The following is a 26942-nucleotide window of genomic DNA, read 5'->3' on the forward strand; positions in this document are numbered from 1 at the left end:
GGGTATGCAGAAATGCTTAAATAAATACTATACTATAGATGTTTTAAACCTAAAATTGAAAAAAAATATATATATACAGTATCTTTCTTCTCTGTTTTGATTTTATTTCAATACATTTAACAACATTTCCCATATTCACGATGGTGCTACTTTTTGATGCAATACTTTCAATCCATACTGTAGGTATAGTGAAAGGTTTTCTTTTTTTTTTAGATTTATTTATGGGCTTTTAATGCTTTTATTGATAGGATAGTAGTTTGACAGGAAATGGGGAGAGGGATGGAGAATGACATGCAGAAAAGGCCGTCGGGACTCTAAACTGCGACGCGCTGGCAGGTTACTTTGTTACGTCTGGTTGTCTTGAAATGTTTGAGCAGCAATGATTTTTTTTGATAAAAGCTCATGAAGGGGTGTAACAATACATGTCATAGATGAGTAGGTTGTATAGTGGCGCTAGTAGTGAAAGAAGCAAGTGAAGGATATTGGAGTAGGACGGAGGGAAAGGTTCAGATATGTGTCGTTTACTCAATGGTAAAGACAGTGGTTCCCACACTCGCAGTGCGAGGCGTTGTGTGAGCTTGTAGTTCGGCTATTTTCCACAATATTTATCTGTGGAACCGAGTCAAACTAAATGTAATGACCTGGGTCCCCAGTTCAATTATGATTATTTTGGGAACCCTTGAAGTAAGAGCTACCTGTAGCTACGTGGAACGGACTTTGGGCTGTCAAATGATAGGTGTTGATTAATAACATTTTGAGGTTGAGCTTTGTACCATGTGAAGCATCTTATGCAAACAGGCAGCTGTCCACTAAAGGCAGTGGGGGTCTCAAAGTGTGGTCCAGGTACCCTCATGGTATCCTTTGAAAAAGACCGAAAGGGTCGAAACGTCGTGTCTGCTGTTTGTCACAAATAAAAAACCTTTGGAGCATTCAACAAGTGAGTTGCGAGCCCCGCTTTGTTCATTGAGGGAGTTCCAAATGAATGGCCCCTTACGGGTGTGTAACTCTGAGAGTTATTATGGGGGTCCTTGAAATAAAAAAAAAAACATTGCACTAAGGGACTCAAACGGTTCAAACACTGACAGTGGTCTTGGACATTTTGGTATACTATTGTAGCATTTCCAGTGGTGGAAAGTAACTAAGTACATTTACTTAACTGGGCTACTGTACTTAAGTACAATTTTGAGTTACTTTTTACTTTACTAGAGTATTTCCAATTTGCAATACTTTTACTTCTACTCCACTACATCTCAGAGGCAAATATTGTACTTTTACTCCACTACAATTATTTGAAAACTTTAGTTACTAGTTACTTTGCAGATATAAATGACTATATTATAAAACATACATTAACCACTTTAGCACTATTTCATACATAGGCTATTTGAAAATATCCAATCTACAAGCTCACAACGCGTCGCGTTGTGAGCTTGTAGATCGGCTCTTTTCAAACATTAGTACTTTTACTTTTGGTACTTTAAGTATCTTTTGATGCCAATACTTTTGTACTTTTACTCAAGTAACATTTTGAAAACAGGCCTTTTACTTGAAACAGAATATTTTTATATTGTGATATTGCAACTTTTTTAGTAAAATATCTGAGTACTTCTTCCACCACTGCTTTTAGCATTTCAGGACTGTTCACTTCTCCTTGTGCTTAAAAGTTTCTTGCATGTTTTCCAGGTTTTTGTCTTTAAAATGCTTTTGTCTAGTTGCTTCAATACATGAATAAAGCATATTTTTTATTTTTTATATAAACTAAGACATAATAGTCTTAGTTTATATAATAGAGGACTGGTAATTTTACTCAAGGAATTTTTCAGCGTTGTACAAAACAATGTCAAGGTCTTTGATCGTTGCCAAATTGATGGAAAATAATAAATCAGGGCATTTAATTTAAATGCCATTCAATGGTAATTCCGGAAAAAAAGTCTTAGTTATACTTATGTTAATAGAACAACCGGATAGAATAGAAATCAGCACTTGCCCATGACTTAGTGAGAATTATTGGAGTGCGGCACTAATAAACATTGACTGTTTTATAATGATTTCTTGTGGATAAGTTGAGCATAAAACCATACGCAATAGAATTAAGTCCCACACATTCGGAAATTCACGCTTTCATACATCTGTCAACATTAAACAGATGTTTAATAAATAACAACAGCACATCACACTATGCTTACCAGATTGTCCGTTAGGGTATTCCTCTCCATTGTCGTCAGGTTTCTTCTCATATTTTCCGTGACCAGTTACCACAAATTTGTACTTTTTACCAGCGGGTGAACCCTAAAACAGAGATTAAAGACACGTTAAATACTCACCTACCGTGTGTATTACTATTTTGTGTGTGTGTGTGTGTGAGTGAGTGAGTGAGGTGAGTGGATACTCACACTAGTCTTTTGCCCTGTTCTTCCAGATGTATCTGAAATGATCTCCCACATGTTCTTTTTGTTCATTACATCACCTGGTTTAACATCCTGAAAAAGGAATAACAATCACTGAGTATGTGGACACTTGGCAAAAAACATGATTTCTACCTGGAAACGAAGTTTAAATCTACAGTAAACTGTATTGTTTCAATAGTCGTACTGTACAACGACCACAAGGGGGCGATCTCAGATAAGAGGCACAATGCATTGACAATATCAAGATCCCTGTCTATATCTGTTGCAACTCCATGAGTTATTTCATATGATATAATCCTATAGATTGAAAGAAAATGTTTTAGGTAAATTAATAACTTAAATATGAATAGCTTTTGATGTAATAAAGACAATCTGTACATCCCTTTAGTTTTGACAGCAACATGTGTTTTGTTCATACGGCACTTAGGCATGTATATCTCAGCCATAAGCAGCCTACAATTTGTACATTAGAATCTGTGATGGATGTGACCCCGGGGAGGAATAAATAAAGAAGTGCTTTAGAAAGGGTTGACAGAAATACAGCTGACATGCAACGGCCAGAGAATGATAAAAACAACAGGTTTAAATTATGGCCCCTCGACTCTAGTAAAAAACAAAAAAAAAGTCTTGTTTCTTTCTTTCTCTGTGGAGCGCCATTGACGTATGCTTTAGCTGAAAGCAAAATCACTCATGTAAAAGAATAGTGTACTTGTTGTTCATTTAACCACTTGAACCCTATACCATGCCTGTTCTGGGGGGAAATTTGCAGAAAATAGCCGATCCACAAGCTCGTCGACGCGTTGTGAGCTTGTAAATCAGCTATTTTCGGCAAAGCTGGTGTATATGGATGGGGGGGGGGGGGACCAGACCAAGGACAGAACCCAACTCAGGTCAAGTTTACTAAGTATAGAGAGTTTAAGTGGTTAGGATATTTCCTGTGTAGATACACCCAAGGAATCAGCTGCCTTCACCACTACAGATGGACTCATGGATATGGATTAAAAATCAAAATAAAATCTAAAAAACAGTTTTTAGGCCTAATATACGATTTCTGAAACCGTGTGAAAGGAGCCCACACACACACACACACACACACACACACACACACACACACACACACACACACACACACACACACACAGTGTTCCATAAACAATTGAAGAGATTGCAGATTGATGCTTAAGTCATCCATACCAGCCCGGACAAAAAAAGTATACTGTAGTTATTTTGTATTTTTAAAACAAAACGTCTATTTTCGGTGCATGGCATGCTTTCATAGAAGACATGCTGACTTCTATGGGGATCCAAATGACTGAAATCAGTCGTGGCGACTGAGAACTTAAAACCATGCGGACTGGATTTCATGGGTTCTACAGGACGTTGGACTTACAGCTGGCCTGGACGGCGACTGTTTGCCGGAGCCGTCTGGGTTCCCCTTCACCCACTGAGTGATCAGGTCTGCCACGCCCACTTTCAGGTCCTCAGTGTCCTGAGATAAAAGACAGCACAACACTTTTAATAAGTGTTTATACCACCTAGTCCTAGACAAAGGCTTTCTTGAGCCTGAGAGCCGCCCGGGACAATAAGAAAATAATAGCCAGCACTCCGAAGTACACGCTGAGGAAGGCTTGATGCCGAAACGCGCCCCTGTGTACGTTGTCCGTGCCTCTTACGAATGAAAAGTACCAGAAGGACTTCGGAGTGCTGGCTGTTATTTTCTTATTGTGAATCTTCGTGAGCCGTGCACGCGGCAAATTGCATTATACAGACTGAGTGTGGTTCGTTTTTGTTTCTACTTTCGCCGCCCAGTACAACCGGTCGTAACAGACACGGCCACTCATGCACTTCAGACGTGTCAGAAGCGTCTGCTTCTGCACGCTCACTTCCATTTTATGGGTGGTGCGTCCGTTGTAGTGTGTCGACGGCATTGAACCGTGTGAAGTCCAACGTGTTTGAAGCTTGGAGTTCAACATTGGTGAAATTTGACTGGGTGTCAACCAATAGGAAAGAAGCACAGCCTTTTTGCGCATAGTTTTCTCTCAGTGCGCCAACAACTCTCAACGTAAGTTTTGGACATGTGAGGTTTCCACCCGACAGAGACGATATACTATTCGTATTGTGTGTTAACGTAGGCTAACAAATATCATTTAATTAATTAAAATAAGTTCCTGATTGTAGCCTCACCATGTAACTTTTTTTAAGTGAATAACATCATCATTTTGTTCAATCTATATGGTAGACAGAGTATGTAAACACAATATAACTTGTACAATTGGGGTGGTTGTATATTGTCTCCCTGCTCTTCTATTGAGACATTTAGATCGTGTCAAAGGTCATGTCTCACCTAGACACAGGATCCGACACGAATGTTGACCTACATGGTCAAGATTCAATTTATCCCCTGAGCAAGCAGGCAGGCTCTATTAGCTCAATGTTAAGCATGTCTACACTTGAGGGCCGTTCACACACTGAGCACCATAACTATAACGATAACTATATCGTTCACCAATGTATTTCTTTTACAGTTGGTGCTGTGAACTCTTGTGAATGCTTAGTTCCAGGGACCCCCAGAAGCAAAGATTTGAGTTACAAATGTTCACTTTCAAAATATATATATTCTAGATTTGCACCGATTTTCAAAAAATAGCAGATATACAAGCTCACAGCGTGGCACTTGGTGCCGCGCTAGGAGCTTGTAGATCTACTATTTTTTGAATAGCCAAAGACATCTTAAAATGATGGTCTAAATGAATTAAGCAGTAAAAACCAGGTTCAAATCCGGGGTAGAAGAGGAAAGTTACATTGTGCGTAGTGCTGCTTTAATTCTTTGACACAAATTCCTCCTCTATTTGACTGAGGGCTCTCATATGGCCGCCTCATCATTCCAGACATTTTGCACTTCAGCCTGGAAGTGTGAATCTTGGGTTTTTGGAGGACAGGTTAGCGTGCGGACACACCAGGGATTCATCTGAGACTCTGCAGAGGGGAAAACCACACATTTTGTGGGAGCATATGAAAATAAACGGAGCCAGGAAAGAGCCTCAGATCTCTTCAGCAGTGCGGCTCGTGGTCTCATTATTACGGCTTTGTGCCCCGGCGTTGCCACGTCTGCTTATTATAAGCGACTTTGGGCTTGTTTTTCCTGTAAAGTCGCATGTATTTTCTGGGGGGGACTTGTTTCAAGTCAAGTGTAGTTCCTTATTTGGCCTTGCTTCCAAATGCATTGATTGATTATTGTTTAAACCAGTGGTTCTCAAACATTTTCATGTCAAGGACCCCTCAAATTAAAATGTATTTGTCCACGTCGTTAAAATGTTTCCAAAATGTTCCAACATTTAGCACTTTTTTTCCTGAAGATGTTTTTGAAAATAGCCGATCTACAAGCTCGCAACGCGTCGCAACGCGTTGTGAGCTTGTAGATCGGCTCAAATAGCCTATACATAGGTTTAAAGTGCTCATGTGGCCCAGTTACATACTTCTTTTGGGCTTGTTTTCATAGACCTGGGTTGCTTATTTCTCTCGCAGAATCTGGCAACACCGCTTGTGCCCCAGTCAGCCTCATACCTTTTTGGTTACCTCAAAGAAAGGCTGCTGCACACAATAAAATAAATGTAAGTAATTAAACATTGGTGGTGGAAGGGGAGTGAGGGGTCTCTATACTCTGCCAAGGCCTGGAGGATTTTACACAGTAGGGCTGTGAGGTCATAGCAAAGAGCACAATGTCTGGATGGACAAATACATTCTTCCATTGGAGCACCAGGGCCTGTTTTGTGTTTTATTAACACAACATCAACAAAATGATCTGGTTATTTCAAAAATATTTCCATGGCTGTGCACGTATTTTTTTCCATGCCATGTTTTTTCTCTTTGTGTGTTGAGAACAACAGAGCCTAATTCAGGACTGATTTATACTTTGTGCGTTGTTGCTGGTGTCACACGCCAGAAGAAACGGACGATCTAGAAGCTCACAATGCGTCCCGTTGTGATGCATTGTGAGCTTGTAGATTGGCTATTTTGGGTGTTCTGACACCAGTGTGCATTATTATATATGTATATATATACCTATTACACCAGTATACATATTATATGCTGCAGTGTATGACATGCATTGGTCATTTCACATGTATGACCGACCGTATACCCGTGCATCATTAAGCTCAGTTGAGTAGTCACACCTATAGATCTGACTAGAGTTCTCAACGGGCCTGAAAAGTAAGGCCCGGCCCTAACTGGGCCCTATCTGGGCCCGGCCCGAACAATTACCATAATTTTAGTCCCAAAACCCCAAAAAAAAACAAAAGAAAAAAAAGATCGCCAGTAGGCAGCGCCAGTGGCTCAAATTATAGCCAGAGTGACAGAACGCACATATAATAGTTGGTGAAATGGCCCGGGCGGGCCCATTTTGGGCCCGCCCGGGCCCAAAATGTCGGGTCGAGTAGGGTCGAGTTCGGGCAGAATTTGAGAACTCTCGATCTGACTGCATGAATCAGTCATTGCCCACTCTACGGATCAATGTATACTATAACATAACCATGGCTGTGTTTCGGTCTTTACCTTGCATGATGTCCCCTTGGTAGGACTCTGGATCCACACCTCCCCTCCCTCAAACAGGTTCTTCTTTGAGGAGACTGCTTCAGGGGGGCTGTTGATGTCCATCACACCTTGTTTGACTGCCTTGGCCTCCTGGGAGTTCTGTTTGAACATAAACCCTGGTGTTAGTTACTTACAGCAGTGGGTTCCCAAACCTTTTAGCTTCGAGACACAAAAAGAGAAATTAGATGTCTCCCCGAGACCCAAACTATAGTGAAAATAGCAGGGGTAAAAAGGGGTATTTACTCGGGCGACCCATAAAAATGTATCTGCGACCCACAAATGGGTCCTGACCCACTGTTAAAGGGATAGTGACAAAATTATTTTTTTTTTTGATTATTCACCCCATGGAGACTTGAACTCATGGATTTCTTTTAGTTTTTGTCACATTCCTAAGCCAATAATTTGATGACCGGCTGTGGTTCCGGTAGGAGACACAAAGAGTCTCCTTTGTGTCTTCTACCGGAACCACTGCCTACCGGTCCGCTGGTCGGTCATCAAATTATTGGCTTAGGATTGCGAGAGAAACTCAAATTCAAGTCTCCATGGGGTGACTAATCGGTAGGAAAAAAAGTACATTTTTGGGTGAACTATCCATTTAAGAAACAGTTCCATTTATCCATTTAAGAGTTACAGTACAGGAGAGATGTTCTCAAGCCTTTTTGGCTCGTTGGGACCTTCAACAAAACAAAGAGACCCCTGCTTGCAAACCCCCTGTTGCAAGAGCAAACACACTGCCAGGTGAACTTTGACACTTGACGGTTTTAATGTTCACTTTTGAAGATATTTTATCGTTGCACAAGTGCAGAGGCTGAATATATTTGTGGTTTTAACGAGGAAAACACAACATTCATCACAAAGATGAAACAGCATGATCATAAATTCCGATCAGGAACATGTTTTTTTTTTGTGTTTTTCTTTTGTTTTGTTTTTTACATTCCATAAATCCTCTTTTGGTCATATAAACATTGTTCTACATGACCGAAGATGTATCATTAATCAAAAACTGTTGTAATATGCACAAGGCTTGATGTACATTACGGTATGTGTACATTATGTTTTAACTATACTTAATCACTCTTAACCCCTACATACATAATACTTAATCGATCAGGGTCCCCCAGGGCTTGATACTAGGCCCCCTCCATTTATCTACAAGCTCATAATGTGTCGCGTTGCAACACTTTGCGAGCTTGTAGATTTGATATTTTTCTCAGAATGTTCGCCTACTTTGACCTTTGCCCAGAAATAAGCTGTGTAATCATGTGTTTCTGACACCATGTGCTCTCCTTTATCAACCAACATACTGCACGCCCAAGTATATAGGATGTCACTATAGAAGTGTTTGTCCTCTGCTTGTTAAAACATCATGTTTTCCACAGATTTGTGGAATAATAAATCCCACTTTTAGGATTTACTAATCCCAACAAGAACCAAAGTGAATAGGAAGTGAATAGAATGAGTCCAGCAGCGTCGTGTAATCCAGGAACTATACACTGTTTCTTCTGAACAACACAGTACGTATTCAAACCGACCATGCTGTGATGATGACAACATACTGTTGGCACTGGGGGAGAGTTTTGTAACAACCAGGGGGCCTCGGGGGCCCCCCCGGCCGGCTCCCTCATCATGTTTTAATGGCAGGTATGACTCAGGTACGACAGGGATGAGAAAGCAAGCTTGGCTCGGCCTCAGACGGGCTGTAAATCCTCTCTCTTTAAATGACAGAGCAGGCAGGTGTTTGGATGGGCTGACTTATGAGGGCCAGGTGGTGTGACTTTGATGTGAGTCAGAGAGCTGTGATGAGACATGAGACACCTTCTACATAACAAGTGAGACGTATCAGCCTGATTTATATACTTCAGTCTGTCATATAGAGAGAGCATGGGCAACACAGAGCAACACATTGTGTCACCTGCAGTAGGCTACACACAGCAAAATAATGGTTCTTTAAAAGGCTGTATGATTCCACAAAGAACCATCAACTACCTACCAAAGAACCATTTTGATCTAGTGAATGGTTCTTCATGTTCCTCATCTAGTTCTAGAGAACCTTTTTTTTTGTCAAAGTTCTTTGAGGAACCTTTGAACTCTTAAACCATATCTTAATAGGCAGACATTCATCGAAAATAGCAGATCTACAAGCTCACGATGTGTCGCGGACTCGCGGTGCAACACGTTGTGAGCTTGTAGATCTGCTATTTTCGAGAAACACAGTTCAGCCGGTTGATGAAGTTTATACGGTTTAAGGGGTTTGCGTTCTTTATAGAACCATTCAAAGAAATGGTCTGAAAGGTTCTTTCTGGAACCAAAAATGGTTCCTCTATGGCATCACTCTGAAGAACCAGTTTTGGTTCCAGTGTGCAGTATTGGTGGTGGGGAGGAGGAGGAGGAGGACTGGTGAAGTCAGGCAGAATATTGTATAACCACCGTGACGAAGGCGTCTCATCAATGGGGCCCTGTGTGTGTCAATGGGGCACGCACACACACACACACACACACACACACACACACACACACACACACACACACACACACACACACACACACACACACACACACACACAGAGACCAGGTGGCTGAGCTCACCTCCACAGCGTGTGTGTACTGCTCTCGCTTGTCATCGATCTTGGTCAGCAGGACGGGGGGATGGGTCTTCTTGAAACTGTTGCTTTATTCCCCAAAAACATAAAGACATTCATTGTCAGTGAAAATTAAACACATCACATTCAAAGAGAAGAGTGAGAGAGAGGGAGTAGAAAAGAGAGGGAGAGAGAGAGAGAGAAAGAGAATGCTTTTCAATTTAGGCAAGAAGCAGCACATGTGTGGATAGAGGTCATAGTCCTGCACCAATGGGAAATATCCATTTCACACACTGGGTCCCATTTATAAGATGTGAGTAATCATTTAAGTCTGGCTCAGTGGTGTTGCGTCAGGTCACAGCTCCAGGGAGTCACAGCAAGTTCATATATTATAAGACTTATCGTCCCTCAGGACAAATGTGTCCCCTGTCATTCATTGTCAAGGACAAACGTGTCCCCCTGGCCCAGTAGATGTGCTAAATAGAGTCATATTTTTCATGTCATTTGTGTAGAACAGGGGTCTTAAATCGCGACAAAAAGTGCAAAATGTGAAGAAAAAAAACACAAATCTGCACAGGGGTCCCTGGAACAAATTGTTTTCAGACGGGGGGTCCACGGACAAATACATATTAATCCTTGACATGAAAATGTTTGAGAACCGCTGGTTTCAACCATAATAAAAAAGAAACATTGGAAGCAAGGCCCAAATAAGCAACTACACTTCAGAAACAAGCCCACATGCACCTTTACAGAAAAACAAGCCCAAAGTCGCTTATAATAAGCAGACATGGCAACACGAATAGGATTCTTGGCATGGTTCAGTGTGACTTTTGGCATACAGTGCAAAAATACCTTCAGTCTTACAGTAATATCTGTAATCTTATACTGGCCTCAGAATGAGCCAATTAAGGTCTCAGACCGACCCACCTCCTGATGTCCAAACCAAACCCATAGCAGCCTAATCTCGGCTAATCTCTTGCCTTTTTACTTTAAACACAAAGACAAACCACATCCTGTCTGGTTAGACAGACAGACTGACCCCGCAATCTTGTGTTATTATGACACTGCGGCTCACTTTGTACATTAGTTGGAGTGTTTTTTTGTGGAGAAAGCCAGGCTTGCACGCCTGAATCATTAGAATAAAAGTCCTGGCAGATTAACATGGCTGCTTTATTTGCCATGTCTGGATTCATTGTTCTACTGCTGTAGAGATACTGAGAGCCAGCTGAATGACGTCATGCTTTCTGCACGAGGGCCGGACATTTTTAACGTATTGTAGGACAAAACGCATCCTTCACTTGGCATTTAACCCATTAAGACAGGGAACGCATCTGTGTCATTTAAAGATTTATTTGGCTATTCAAAAATAGCAGATATACAAGCTCATAGCGCGGCATCGAGTGCCGCGCTACGAGCTAGATCTGCATTTTTTGGGGGGGAAATCTTGGAAATTTTGTAAGCGAACATTTGTAACTCAAATCTTTGCTTCTGGAGGATTCTACAAATGTCTTCTAAAACAGTTTTTAAAAAAACGTATGCTGCTATAATATCAGTGGTTCTCAAACTTTTTCATGTCAAGGACCCCCAAAATGATATGTAATTGGCTGTGGACCCCCATCTCAAAATATTTTGTTCCAGGGACCCCTAGAAGTTGTAACATGAGTTAAAATGTTTGCTTAAAAATAAATATATATATATATATATATTGAAAGATTTGCACACATTTTCACGATTTTTCAAAGATAGCAGATCTACAAGCGCTATGAGCTTGTATATCTGCTATTTTTGAATAGGCCAAAGAAATCTCAAAATGACACACAGATGCGTTCCTGATTTCAAAGGGTTAAGAATGTCTCAATTCCTTCCAAACACCCACGGCCACAACTGGAGGAAAAAACGCACACATCAAATGAATTTACGTCTAATGATGTCATGATTAATTGGGATGTCAAAAAAAGGGTTCATCTGGATGGAATGATGTGATATTAGGCTATTCACTGTTCTCACTGTGGGATCAAGAACTCACTACTTCAGTATGAAGCTACTAGGAGCTTCTTTAGGCCTAATTTATGCTCCGTCGCACAACAGACAGACGGAAACTAGTGGAGCTATGAGCTCACAATGCGTTGCGGATGCGGCGTGTTATGAGCTTGGGGGTTTTTGGGCTACCACCATACAACCACCATTGTTTCGAATGAGGAGGAGGAGGAGTAGGACGAAGGCCCTACGTCCTCCCGGTGGGGGCTCCTCACTGGCAGCAGTAGGACGCAACAGCAGTGACAACACAGAAATGTGTGTGAGGAGGAATTCATTAGAATAACGACTAAATTCATGTCAAGGACCCCCAAATTATTATGTATTTGTCCGCAGACCACTATCTGAAAATATTTTGTGCATGCAAGATTTGAGTTTGTAGATCTGATATTTTCAAATAGCCGATATTTAGGTATAGGTTTAAAGCAGTGGTTTTCAACCTTTTTCATGCCAAGGACCCCCAAATTGACACATATTAGCCCACGGACCCCCACTTGAAAAGATGTGCCAGGGACTCAACCATTTTGATTATACTATATCATCATCATTAGTGTTCATTTAACTCTGAGAGTGTACAAATGGACCCTTATGGGTCCATTTGGTTCCATTTGTACACTCTCAGAGTTACAGACACACAAGGTTCAATTTGGTTACTAACTATTAATTTGTCTGGGGACCCCTTGGAACCCCCTCAAGGACCACTGGTGGTCCCCGGACCACTGGTTGAAAACCACTGGTTTAAAGTGCTCATGTGGCCTAGTCGCTTCTTTTGGGCTTGCTTTCCTAAGACGTGATCTCGCAAAAAAAATCTGGCAACACAGATCTGGGCTTTTTATCACTTGATAACTTACTACCAGTAGACTGTCTGGAGCCATGTGGTTCGTTCACAGCCATACTTCACCGGCCCGGTCGGCCACCAGAGAAAACCCAGCCCAGCCCCCACCCCCCTCTCCTGCATCTGGTTGGAGTTAACCACAGCCATAAATCAACGGCTGACAAAAGGTGATGCACGGAGAGAGGTGGAGAGGTCGCCTCTAACCCTCTTGTGTCTGTGTTTACTTTCAGACACCACCGGCCGTTTAACCAGCATAAACTGCCTTTAGTGCCTTCAAGGGCTTGTGCTGTCTAAAGACTATAGGCCTTCAGGGGGCTCTCACCCAATCAGAGGCGTTTGTACTTTTACTCAAGTACATTTTTAATTCCGGACTTTTACTTGTAACAGAGTATTTCCACATTGCAGTATTGATACTTTTACTTAAGTAAAGAATTTGAGTACTCTTTCCACCACTGATTAGGCCTATTTTATCACCACTGGCACTGGTACGGGAAGTACTGGTTCCTTGCTCGTTGCTTATAACCTTTGTTTCTTTTATTAGCGACTTAATTATGTTTAGTTGTATCGTCACTGTTGGGTGAAAACCTTCAACGTTTCTTTTCAGTAGATGGAAAAAAAAGAAGCAGTTTTCCCAATGGATGTACTTATTATTTAGTCACAATTTAAAGATTAAATAGTTAAACAGTTAAATCAGTTAAATATTAATAAAATAAATAAACAGGCTCACAACACGCTGTGAGCTTGTAGATAGGCTACTTCTGTTACTTTTCATACAATGCTAAAAAATATGTCTTTTTAAAGAGTAGTATTGTAGGATATTGTAGGATGTGTGTTCTTTCTGTCTGTCTGTATTTTCTGTCTTTTTAAATGCTGACCCTGGGAGCTGAGCTCCAAGATTCCATGTATTAGTGCAACAAGTGGCAAAATCTATTCTATTCTAAAATAGGGCATTCATAAAAAACGAAAAAAAGAACGCATTGTGAGCTTGTAGATCGGCTATTTTCAAATGGCCGAAATGGCTGAATATTACTGGATATTACTTGGCACGTAGCACAGTCTGTCTGTATGTGACAAATAAAATCTTGGACGGATGTTGTTTGCTGCAAAATGTTTGAAATGTGGGAACTCACCTTTTCTTCAGCGATCGGTTGAGGGATTGTGTTCTCTCTGTGATCTGAAAGAGAAAACAGCGTCTGACGTTATTTCTTGGACTGTAAGATAGATGACTTCCACATTTCTGCATAAATTCAGTCGCTGATCGAGATAGTGCTGTTAATTACACTTCTGCATTTGGCTCCAGATTTCGAGATTTTCTTCCAATTCAAACAAAGCTAGCCTCTACTGGTCTTCATCAAACGAGCTCCCTTTGACTGCAACTGTCTGCTCTCATATGACTTCAGTGTGTTCAAGCAGCCCCTGTACAGTGCAAGGCTATTTAGGCGTGATTACAGTGAATTCCCAATATCAGGAGAGTAAAACTACAGTCTAAAGACAGAGGTTCTCAATTTTCTCAAATCATTTTAATTTCAAGGTTTGGTATATACATTAGTCCACGGACCTCCCATAACGCAGAGTGTGTACAAACGGAACCAAATTGGTTCCGTTTGTACACTCTCGGAGTTACAGACCTGTAAGGGATCCATTTGGTTCGTAACTATTATTCATTTAGCGAGGGGGACCCCCTGGAACCCCCTCAAGGATCCTTAGGGGTGGCCTGGGCCGTAGCACGACGGTCCAGGCACCCTAGGCTGCAATGCCAGCCTGACAGCATGTTGCGGGTTCGACTCCTTTGCTGCGTGTCACCCCCCCATCTCTCTCCCCATTTCCTGTCAGCCTACTTTCCCTCTCTAAAATAATAAAAAAAAAACAAAAAAATATTTTAAAACTAAATAAAGGATCCTTGGGGGTTCCCGGAACCCACTTAGAAGGTGGACAAGATGGTCATGATTGCTGTCCCTCAGTCAAACAAAAAAAGTCTTAATTTCACACTTGCTTATATGTGTGAAACAAACACTTGTAATGCAAAACTCTAGGTGACCTTTGCATGATGGGGGATATGATTATTTTTTTGTGTGAATAAAATGATATTTTGGGGTGGTTGTATTTGGTGTCCCTGCTCTTCTATTGAGACATTGAGATCCTGTGTCTAGGTTGGACATGACCTTTGACACGATCCTGTTTCTGGTTTGACAAAAAGTTTGACCTGAAGGTCAAAATTCTGTTTCTCCCCACAGTAAGCAAGCAGGCTCTATTAGCTCAGTGGTAAAAGGAGACCCGGGTTCAAATCCAGGGTAGAACAGGAAAGTTACATAGTGCAGCTTATTTTTTTTTAAATAAATAAACTAGTCTTAATTTGACACTTTGACACTCACATTTCCATAGCGGTTAACCACCTAGGCCCTATGTATATCTACTTCGTCATGCGACAAATAGTGAAAATAACATACTGTATCTGCAAGCACATCCCATCACAATGTGATGTGGCACAAGGTGCTATTTTGAAAACTTTGAAAACATTTTAATTGCTCTTGATGTTTTGTATTTCTTAAAATTGTTTTGAAAATGTTGCCTAATTATGAGTTGCCAGGTGAAAGTGGTAAAACATCAAAGTTGCCACTATTCTACGCGCTCTCAGGTTCTGATTTCGCCCACACAAAAGAATCCCTTATGCCGTGCCCACACACACACACACACACACACACACACACACACACACACACACACACACACACACACACACACACACACACACACACACACACACACACACACACACACACACACACACACTCACCGAGCAAGTACTTTCTGCTGTCGGAACGTCTTCATTCCCTTTCTGAAATTACAGACACAAGCAGAAGGACAGGCTCATGACAGCACCAAGGACACAGCCTTCAAAACACACAAAAAACACCACAGCAACCCCCCCCCCCCCCCCCCCCCCCATCATCAGTTTGAACTATAGCTTTCATAAGGAGAAGAATGTTTTAATAGAGGCAGGAATTGATATTGTCAATTTGCTCAGATAAAGAAGAAGACCGTTTTTTGCAATCGTCTTACAGTTTGAGTGGATTCAGTTACGTTATGATTGAAGCATGGAATTAGCCTCTGGTCAAAGAGCGTGTTCCGGTTACAGAGGGATAACAGCATATCGACTCTGTCGGGTGGAAACCTCATTATGTTCAAAACTGTAAAATTCCAAAATAGCAAAAGTAGCAGATCTACAAGCTCGAAACGCTGCGCGAACGAGCTTGTAGATCTGCTACTTTTGCTACTTTTGTGTGACGTTGTAGTATGATCAAGTAGGGCCGTTAATTTACGAAAAAACACAAAAAGTTAAGAATAACAACAATATTGTGTTATTATGCGGAGATGCAAAAAAAAAAAAAGATACAACTCCAGGGCCATTCCTAAACATTGCACGTAGTAGTTAGTTATGTTTTAGTGTTTTACTTAATTGTATGAAGTGAGTACTTATGTGAGCAGTGATTCATTAATCTGTCCACCTCTGCGTTTATTTGGTTTGGAATTCCTTTGGGGACAAATAAAGCCTTTATTTTTATGAGATTATTTTTGCACAAATGGGGAGTATTAATCCGTTTAGATTAGATGTGGTGGTTACCTTGTAAAAGCTGTTCTATTTTGAATAGAATGTAATGTACAATGGGTGCTGTGTGGGACATGCAGTGCTGTGCCAGAGTCAAGCTGTGTCACTGTCTCACTGCTTCATTACTAGGTCAAACAACACAAAACGTGGACATGTCTTAGATCAGGGACCCGTTTTTGGGTCATATAGACCCATATGGGTCGTAAGTATATATCCTTTTTTTGTCCTTTCGTTTTATACCAAAATAAAAAAGGTTGTTCAGAACAAAGAACATTTTCCAGGTGTAGTGAACATAGCAGATCTACAAGCTCACAATGCGTCACATTGTGAAGCATTGTGAGCTTGTAGATCGGCTATTTTCAATAACGTTTGGGAACTACTGTTTGGGATAATACAGCACAAAATGTTTGTTTTGCAGTCATTTATCTTTACACTCTCCAATGAGTGGAACATTTCAACCAATTAAAATCCTATTTACTTTGTTGACCGGTCTATACTTGATCGCCTCCTTTTTCCCCCTCGACAGCAAAGTCTCTCCACCCAAAATGGCCGATCTACAGGCTCACAACGTGTTGTGTTTACGGTGCGTTGTGAGCTTATAGATCTGCTGTTGTTCACCTAGTATGACATAACAAAAAAATAGGGCCGCTGGGGTTCATGTGGTTAACTTTACAAACCTTTGCTCTCCAGTGGAGTGGAACTTTTTAAACGGTACACACTGTACAGGCATGCTTAATCCATTAAGACCGGGAACGCATCTGTGTTATTCTAAGATTTCTATGGCTATTCAAAAATAGCAGATATACAAGCTCATAGCGCGGCTCCATGAGCTTGTAGATCAGCTATTTTAGAAAAATCATGAAAAATGTGTGCAAATCTTTGAATATTATAAATTATTTTTTAAAGCATAGATAACTCAAAATCGTTGCTTCTGGGGGTCCCTGAAACAACATATTTTGACATGGGGGTCCGCGGCCAAATACATATCATTCTGGGTGATCCTTGACATGAAACAGTTTGAGAACCACCGATATTATAGCAACATAGGTTTTTTTTTTTTAACTGTTAGGATTTAGAAGATATTTGTAGAATTCCCCAGAAGCAAAGATTTGAGTTAAAAATGTTCGCTTTAAAAATATATTCAAAGATTTGCAAAAACGTTCACGATTATTCTTTTATTTTTTTTGCTGATCTACAAGCTCATAGCGCGGCACTCGGTGCCGCGCTATGAGCTTGAAGATCTGCTATTTTTTGAATAGCCAAAGACGTCTTAACATGACACAGATGTGTTCCCGGTCTAAATGGGTTAAAACCACTCAAATGTCTCAAGGCGGTGAGGTTGCATTGAAATGAGTGATGAACACACTGGGTGAACCAAACCATTGTCTTTAGGCAGGTCTCACACAGCAGACTGTGCTGAACAAACACACCACAATAAATCCATCCATTATGCGTTCCTTGATCACACTAACATGCACTCACTGTGGTGGAGACACACACACAAATACACACACACATGCGACTTACAAGTTGAAACTGAACACATTGGCTGTAAAGATAATATAAAATGATGTTATCGTTCGACATTTCGAAATATGTCATTGTTAACATTGCTGTAATAGAGAGAGCCTGTGATTTTACTGAGTTTGTGGTCATCTTGATTTTTCTTCACCATTCCTTTCTTCAATTTGTTTTGCTTTGAGGTGAGATGATTGTAATAACCCATTCAATCCAGGAACGCATACCGTGTCATTTTAGATTTTTTGTCTTTATTATTTTTTTCGGCTATTCAAAAATAGCAGATCTACAAGCTCGTAGCGCGGCACTCGGTGCCGCGTTACGAGCTTGTAGATCTGCTATTTTTTTTTAAATTGTGAAAATGTGTGCAAATCTTTGAATATATATATATATATATATATATATTATTTTTTTTAAACTTATGTTGCTATAATATCAGTGGTTCTCAAACCTTTTTCATGTCAAGGACCACCCAAAATGATATGCATTTGTCCGCGGATCTCAAAATACTTTTGTTCCAGGTACCCCCAGAAGCAAAGATTTGAGTTAAAAATGTATATATATATATATATTCAAAGATTTGCACACATTTCCACGATGTGTTTTCAAAAATAGCAGATCTACAAGCTCGTAGCTTGTATAGCTGATATTTTTGAATAGCCAAAGAAATCTAAAGTGACACAGAAATGCATTCCTGGATTGAATGGGTTAGAAAGTTGCATGGCTTTTCTAATTATTATTAGAAAATCCATTTATATTTAATAATTATTAAATAAATCAAGAATGTACTTCTATATTTGTTTTTAATGGTCAAATGAAGTAAAACGGTTCAGAAGGGTGTGGTTTAAGAAGCCTTACCTTGAGGATGGGACTCTTTGGACTGAAGGCACTGAGCATCATCTCATCTCCGTCCACACTGCTGCTGAAGACCTTCATCCTCTCTGCAGCCTCCTGCCGTCTCTTCTCCATGTCCCCCTTCATCCTCCTCTTTTCCTCCTACACGCGCGCACACACGCGCACACACACACGCACACACACGCACACACACACACACACACACACACACACACACACACACACACACACACACACACACACACACACACAGGTGTTAATGAGGTAATAATCCACAATGCGGTTTAGTGGTGCAAAAAGTTATGGAACTAATTGATCAATTATTTGATTAATTGAAAAAGTAATCGATTGAATAATCGCTAATCAAAAAGGTTACTGAGAAATGTTGTCCACTGGAAGCTTGCTATCATGTTGGATCAAATACTAATATGAATGGTAATGGTATAAGCTAGCCAGTAATATCTATTTACCCGCTACTTCAGGCATCGTTGCTTTGACCACACCCATCTTCAAACTTGGCCTAGACTAGAGTATGATGTGAACTACACACCTGTAAGGTTTTGTGACTGCATGTTGCATGGTTGTGACGCGATCGTGTTGACAAAATGTGTCCACAGACATATAAACGGTGGTGGAAAAAGTACTCACATTTCATACTTAAAGTAAGAAATGTCAGTACCAATACTGCAATATAGAAATATTCTGTTACAAGTAAAAGTCTGTAATTCAAAATTGACTTGAGTAAAAGTACAAAAGCATTGGTGTCAAAATGTACTTAAATGACCAAAAGTAGAAAGTACTGTACTCATTATGCAGAGCATTTCACAAGTTTTCAAAATATTTTGAAAATAGCCGATCTACAAGCTCACAATAGGTTGCATCGCGATGCATTGCGAGCTTTTTCAGGTGGCCGAAATGTATATACAGGGTTAGTAGGGCTGAAGTGGTTTTGTAATAATAATCAAAATCTACAAAGTAACTAGTAACTAAAGTTTTCATATAATGATAATATTAGTGGAGTAAAAGTACAGAAAATTGGAAATGCTCCAGTCAAGTAAAAATTCCTCAAAGGTGTACTTACAGTAAGTACATGTACTTAGTTACTTTACCCCACTGCACATAAACACCACACACAGACTCACGAGGTGAAAACAATACGAGCCACGCTGTCGCGGCTGGCGACCACATGTATGTATGTGAAGGAAGCAGTTTGCATTGTGGGTAAAGTGAAGACGCAAGACTTACTGGCTTACAGATGTTACCAAAGAAATACCAAAATGAAGTTATTTACTTAAAGCTTTTGGGTAGAAAAGGCTGGTGGTTTTGCCATCTGGAGAGAGCAGATTGTTACCATTCTCTGTAGCTACGGTTACGTCACGTCCGGGACTAGTACGTGCAAATAGGGGAGAGGAATTGATGTCACGTGAGTGTGTTGGAGGAGGTGCAAGCAAAGGTGGTTCTTGCATGGATTTGGCCCCTGTTTATGGCTCAGGAGCTTGAAAAACTAATGTTTGGATGTCTTGTCTTGTGTGTATACAATCCTCAAACCTCCCCCCCAAATACCTATACAGTATGTGTGTCTCAAAGAAACACGAAAATACAGCTGACCAAATATTTAGGTTGAATGTTTATGGGTTAAAATATAGCCTAATGATTGCTGTAGAATAGTGATGCTTGGTATATAGAGATGTTCATAGAAAAGTTGTTCATGGCACGCTGCTGTTTGGGCTGTCCTCTCCTGACACGGACGCCGTGACATGGTGTTTTAGGGGGGGTCATGGTTTTTTGTATGGACATGGTCTGGGTTTTGACCTGCATGACCTTTGGAAAGAATGAAGATTCTTTCCAAAAATTAAGCCCAATATGACCTGGGCGTACAACACAGTTTGAATTAAAGGGATACATTTCACTTGTATCCCTTGTTTGGATTCATTTTAACGTCTACTCAGCACCCCAAAAAGTTTTTAAGTTGCTTGATTCAGTATTTCCTATACAAACCCATTGTAACTTTAATCATGATAGATTCATCGAAAACACCCGTCCTTGGTTCTGGTGACTGATATTGTCTTCTAATGTGTGAGGGGCCTGTGTTTTTTCAATAACTTTTTTCTGTTTTTTTATTTTTATTAAACAATACAATGATAGAATAAAATAAATGAAAAAACACGGGCCTCTCTCGTATTAGAAGGACAATATCAGTCACCAGTGTCTTCGATAAATCTATCATCGTTAACATGGATTTAGGAAGGGGGCGTGTCTTATAAAATGAATATCAAATATCTAAATACAGAATCAAGCAACTTAAAAATTGTCTGGGGTGAAACACAAAAGCCTGAGTAGACGATACAATGACATGAAACATGTTTGAAAGTGGAATATCCCTTTAAAGGGGAATATTGGACCACGGTTTTCTTGCCTTTTCTATGATGTTATGATATCCTAGGATGAATGGTACAGTAGAAAAATGTCATAACTTCATCCCGGGTCCGCAACAGCTAAAAACAGGCCTTGCGCTAGATCACATATTTTGATACCTTTTTTTTTCTTTTTTTTGTGAGATCTGACGTTCATAGACAGAACACTTATGCAACGTGATTGTCTTGAATGCCCCAAACCGAAAGTCTCGCTAGAAGAGATTTCAATCTTGAGATTTCAATCTCGTCTAGCGAGTTATGAAATGTTTCTACTGTACCATTCATCCTAGGATATCATAACATCATAGAAAAGGTAAGAAACCCGTGGTCCAATATTCTCCTTTAACCTTAACAGAGTCATCTGTCATACCTCTTCTTTGACCAAGCGGTGCTGGTCGTCCTCCTCTCTCCGGCGCTCCTCGTCCTCCCGGACCCTGCGTCTCTCCCCTCTCCTCTTCTTCAGCTCCTCCAGCTCCTGCTCAGCCTCCACCTGCCTGTGTCTGAGCTGCTCCATCTCCTGGCTCTCCTTCTCCTGGTGGCTCCGGCGGATCTTTTCCAGACGCTGCTCCGTCTCCGGGACCACCACCTCCGGCTGGTCCGGCACCACCGTCTGAACCGCCACTCTGTTACTATGACAACAACCACCACTCTGTTACTATGACGACAACCACCACTCTGTTACTATGACAACAACAACCACCACTCTGTTACTATGACAACAACCACCACTCTGTTACTATGACAACAACCACCACTCTGTTACTATGACGACAACCACCACTCTGTTACTATGACAACAACAACCACCACTCTGTTACTATGACAACAACCACCACTCTGTTACTATGACAACAACCACCACTCTGTTACTATGACAACAACCACCACTCTGTTACTATGACAACAACCACCACTCTGTTACTATGACGACAACCACCACTCTGTTACTATGACAACAACCACCACTCTGTTACTATGACAACAACCACCACTCTGTTACTATGACAACAACCACCACTCTGTTACTATGACGACAACCACCACTCTGTTACTATGACAACAACCACCATTCTGTTACTATGACGACAACAACCACCATTCTGTTACTATGACGACAACAACCACCACTCTGTTACTATGACGACAACAACCACCACTCTGTTACTATGACAACAACCACCACTCTGTTACTATGACGACAACAACCGCCACTCTGTTACTATGACGACAACAACCACCACTCTGTTACTATGACGACAACAACCACCACTCTGTTACTATGACGACAACAACCACCACTCTGTTACTACGACAACGACCACGCACTCCGAGAACATACAGATGACTTCTCAGGAATCAAAACAGGCTATAGACCAGTGTTTCTCAAACTTTTTCATGTTAAGGACCCCCAAATTGATATGTTTTTGGCCGCGGGCCACGAAAAAGTTTTGTGCCAGGGACCTCCAGAAGAAAAGATTGATGTTAAAATTTGAATCAAGATTATGTCAAAAAAAAATTAATACATTTTTTAAACATTTGTGATGCATCACACGTGATTGTGATCCTATATTAACTACTTTTGCTGGGGACCCCCTGGAACCCCCCCGAGGACCCCGGGGGTCCCCGGACCCCACTTTGAGAGTGTACAAATGAGAGGTCCATTTGTACACTCTCAGAGTTATGGGGGTCCTTGAAATTAAAAAGTTTGAGAACCACTGTACTACACTAAATGGAACGGAGCCTTAATTAGTACAATTGGCAACACCTGTGAAGGAAGTAAGGAAGAGGCCCAATATCTTCCCATAGAGCTGTGCATAGAGCATAGAGTTAAAAAATAATAGAGAGGTAACGAAAATCCCCGCCCATTCACTTGTATGGAGTTGCTCACCCGACGCATACTCCCTTTTCACCCCTTCTTCCGGGTTGGGAAATGTGACGGGCGGGGCCTATTTGGGGCCTCTGTGACGCGTTTTGCGCCACTCTTTGTGTCGTCTCACATGCACAGTAGTGTCACCTCTGTGCGCAACCCCGTGCACAACAACTCACGAGTCGAGCCCATTGGTCGAAACCGTTTTCGCTCGTTCATGTGTCTGGCCCCGGCAGTAATAAGCTGCAGTATCTATGATTGGCCACCGTGTCCAATGTGCTTCACTGCTTCCTCTGGGTTCTGGGGGCTTGACATAGAGCCTATTGCCTGGCTGCTACACAAGACTACTCGAGATATCGCACTGTAATGGAGTTGACCTCAATAGCTGTCACGGTCACGGATACCACCTACCCGGAAGGTCTTTTGGATTTATTGTTATTGCAGGATGATGTCACGTCCTCCCTGGCTGTGTCTCTGTGGCCGGCGATGCTGCTGGGCTTTGCTTCCTGGTGAAGGAAGACCTTGGATGTGTACGAGACTTTCACCTCTTTCCTCTTTTCAACCTGCATAGTGATGACAGTTGTGGAAATGTTAGATTAGCTTCAAAAGTACTAATCTATTTCACATTCAATACCGGTAATTTAACTTTTTTCACAGTAAAATCCTGGGTGTTCATTTTACTCTGAAGGCCTTTTACACACTGTGGGTGTGACAAATAAACCATAAGAAAATGTGAAATAGCGTGATTCCAATTAACTAATCCACTGAATCCACTTTTTTGGTAAGACAACATGATTTCACAGAAGGCATTATTTTTCCTCTACAGCGGAAAGATGCGCGTCGCACACACCTTGCGTTTATGCGCTCTATAAGCCTGCTGGTACATGCCATACTGGCTGCAAAAAAACTGTCGGCCGTGCACAACCTGAGCTTATCAGCGGGCAACCATATTTTGGTGTGACCGTGCCCTCAGAGTGTAAAAAAAACACTATAAATTGTGCCTGTAGAGCAGGGGTTTTCAACTGATTGTGAACCAGGGACCACCACCCTGACAAAGAATCAACCTGGGGACCACTGTTGTGTTGGGTGGGGATATGGACTAAGAGTAGTGCTTTGGTAACACTTTCTATGCATCCCATGTCTGCATCCATCTACTGCTTGATTTAATTTCTTGCACAAATGTGCAACAAATGATATCAAGCCCAGGCATTATTTATCTGAAATATGTGAGTGGTCCAGAGCTAAAAAAAAAAAAGGTTGAGAACCACTGATGAATTCCTACCCCACGGCTACCCTTATTCCATTCTCTTACTTTATCCAACCTTCCACTAAACTCATGCTTTGTATCTTATGTATGAGTGAGCAGACAAATGTGATTATATGGGCACTTTTCCTTGAGGAATTTCTTGACCTCCGACTTCCCAGTAACTGACAACATCCATGATGCATCATCATAGATCATTTAGTGCACTGTTCCATGGAAGAAAATATTCACTTTCACAATTACTAGGCTAAATGCATGGTCAGGGGCCACATGCAATACCTTCACGGACCACCAGTGGGCCACGGACCACCTGTTGAAAACCCCCTGCTGTAGAGGAAAAATAATGCCTTCTGTAAAATCAATTTGTCTTACAAAAAAGTGGATTCAGTGGATTAGTTAATTGGAAAAAGGTAAAACAATACGGATTCTTCACTGAAATATTTACTGAAAAATATCTTGCAATACAACTATATAGTCTTGTACCAGGGAATTACTATGTCAGAAATTCAATTAAAGAGACTTTCATACCACATAGTACCCTAAACGTTTTGAGCTCCTCCCAGAGTAACTCTATGTGTGTCGGAGTGCATGTTAGTGCATGTGAGTGTATTCAGTGTGTGTTTTCGGTGCGCATCACCAGCTTCAACAAGGCAGTATTAAGGCCAGTGAAACAATTCACACTGACTGGATCACTGGATCATTCATGAGTCGCGTCAGTGTCATCGTAAAGTGACTGAATCATCAGATACCACAGAAACCTGTTGTCACGTGTGTGTGTGTGTGTGTGTGTGTGTGTGTGTGTGTGTGTGTGTGTGTGTGTGTGTGTGTGTGTGTGTGTGTGTGTGTGTGTGTGCGTGCGTGCGTGCGTGCGTGCGTGCGTGCGTGCGTGCGTGCGTGCGTGCGTGCGTGCGTGCGTGTCTGTGTGTCATTAGTACGCAGGGGCCCTTTAGGCCAGTATGTTAATTACCCCCATAAAACCTGTCTGACAAACCATAATGCATTGTACTGTATATGAAACTTAAAACCTGTGTATCATAGCTTACTTTTTTTTATAAATCAGTGCTATTGAACACCCTTTAAGTTTTGTGGGGGTTTTACAAATATGTAACTGATAAAAGTATTAAACTAAACCTCCTAACTCCATTGGATCCTCAAACTGTCAGTCACTCCAACATGTTTTCTCCATCTGACTTTGTCATTCTAATTAACTATCTCCACATTAATGGTCAAAAACCTCCTAAAGCCACTTAAGCTGTATTTGGGTAAAGTGATGATTATATAAGGACACATTCAAGTATCTGACGATGTATAAAGTCACTATACCAACTTTGATGGGGTAGTGTTGAAAAAAAAAAACACGTTTTCTGAAAAGTTTATATTTTGGAGATAATTGGTTTCTGCCCGACAGCAGGGATACAATATGTTAAATGAAACCTATACCTCTTCATAATAACTGTCAGATTAAAGTCAACACAGCTTCTCCTCATCATCTCATAATCATAAAACCTTTTAAAATATACTGACAACTAAGTTAGTGCTTAATTAACGGGACCACACAAAGCGTCAAAACGTGTTTTGGAAACTGGCATCTGACAAGAGCCATCTGACAAAGTTAATCAAAATGAGTACGGCAAAAAAAAATACTAGTACTTTCGAAGGTCTACAATTGTAGGATGTCTGGAATTGAAGTACACAGTCTACACAGTACTCAGTGTTCATTAAAGTCTAAGTACTGTATGTACAAATGTTTGTGCGTTCTCATAGTTAACCACTTAAGGCCTATACTTAATCGCACAATGAATAGCAACAATGGCATCTACAAGCTCAAAATCGAAATCACGATGTGGTGCATTGAGAGCTTGTAGATATAGGCTTTTTTGGCTTTAAGAACAAACAAAGTCGACAATAATGACATGACCTATACCGGAAATAGAGACACCAGCTTGAAAGAAACACTCTGGGTCTCACAGACGTGCTTTTGTTCAGAGAGACTTGCACCATTACCTCTGCTTGTGACTTCTGAAGCTCCTCCATCTTTTTGGTCGCCCGTCTCTGTTCCTCCCTCGTTCTCTGCTCTCCTGCCTCTCTCTCCTTCTTCTCCCTCCTGGCCTGCTCCGCTCTGAACGCCGCCTCCTCCTCCTCCTCGAGCTCCTTCCTCCTCTCGCTCGACGTCCTCGTCTTCTCCTCCTCCTCCTGCTCTCTGTGCTGTCTGTGTAAACGCTTTGACGAGGACGTGGTCAGCGTGGCCGTCGGGGTCTTAAGGTCCTGGAGACCTCCTCCTCCTCCTCCTCTCGAGGTGGTGCTCGTCGTTTGCGCTCCGTTGGGCAGTGCCTTCTCCTCGTCCTCCTCTGGCTCCTGGCTGAGCTCCTGCATGCGCTGCTGCCTGCGTTTCTCCTCCTCTGGCTCCTGGCAGAGCTCCTGCATGCGCTGCTGCCTGCGTTTCTCCCTGCGCTGGGTCCAGTCGCTGAAGCCCTCGTCCTCCTCCAGAGACGGGGAGCTGCTGGGCTTCAGGCTGCCGTCGTACCTGAGAGGGAACACAAGGAGATGTTACGTTATCATTGGTCATACTGGGCCGGCACTGGCCTACTGGGGAACCAATGCACGTTGGGAACGATGCAATTTGGGAACAATGCAAGTTGGGAACGAACAATGCAATCTGTCTGTCTGTCTGCCTGTGTCCTTTTATGCCCATATATGGAGCTCTCTGTCCTTGTCCCTTTTATGCTCGGAGATCGCTGATTTCATCAGTATAACCATATACAGTATGGGCATATCAGTCGGATTGGCAGTTCTGGACAACTGCCTATTCCCCCAGGTCCTCGGCTCGGTAACACGAACGGCGAGTTTGAAGTTGTTCGGTCGTGCGGTTCTCGAGATACACACACTCTCACAGGCACACACACACACCCACGCACATATTTTTTCCAGGTTTCGGACATTTCTAGATAGATGCTGACGAAGGATGTGG

The 26942-nt window shown here is 41.5% G+C and overlaps 1 protein-coding gene across 3 annotated transcripts in view; it reads right to left on the bottom strand.

The window, feature by feature from the left end:
• The window catches only part of lsp1a (lymphocyte specific protein 1 a), a 59214-nt gene that overhangs the window by 5539 nt on the left and 26733 nt on the right, over positions 1 to 26942 (bottom strand). Inside the window, exons 3-14 of one of the 3 annotated variants that reach the window (XM_084059753.1) lie at positions 26409 to 26498; positions 25979 to 26357; positions 23122 to 23273; positions 21214 to 21472; positions 18433 to 18570; positions 15244 to 15285; positions 13580 to 13623; positions 9588 to 9669; positions 6963 to 7100; positions 3799 to 3897; positions 2394 to 2480; positions 2187 to 2289 (exon numbers count right to left, since the gene is read on the bottom strand). In XM_084059753.1, coding sequence (XP_083915879.1) covers positions 2187 to 2289; positions 2394 to 2480; positions 3799 to 3897; positions 6963 to 7100; positions 9588 to 9669; positions 13580 to 13623; positions 15244 to 15285; positions 18433 to 18570; positions 21214 to 21472; positions 23122 to 23273; positions 25979 to 26357; positions 26409 to 26498 — 1613 coding nt within the window. Of the gene's footprint in view, positions 1 to 2186; positions 2290 to 2393; positions 2481 to 3798; positions 3898 to 6962; positions 7101 to 9587; positions 9670 to 13579; positions 13624 to 15243; positions 15286 to 18432; positions 18571 to 21213; positions 21473 to 23121; positions 23274 to 25978; positions 26499 to 26942 lie in introns of all 3 variants that reach the window. The other 2 variants (XM_084059752.1, XM_084059754.1) reach the window with 2 other exon arrangements.

The sequence above is a fragment of the Gymnoscopelus microlampas genome, assembly GCF_963454915.1.
Source record: "Gymnoscopelus microlampas genome assembly, chromosome: 6".
In the NCBI taxonomy this organism is placed as follows: domain Eukaryota; kingdom Metazoa; phylum Chordata; class Actinopteri; order Myctophiformes; family Myctophidae; genus Gymnoscopelus; species Gymnoscopelus microlampas.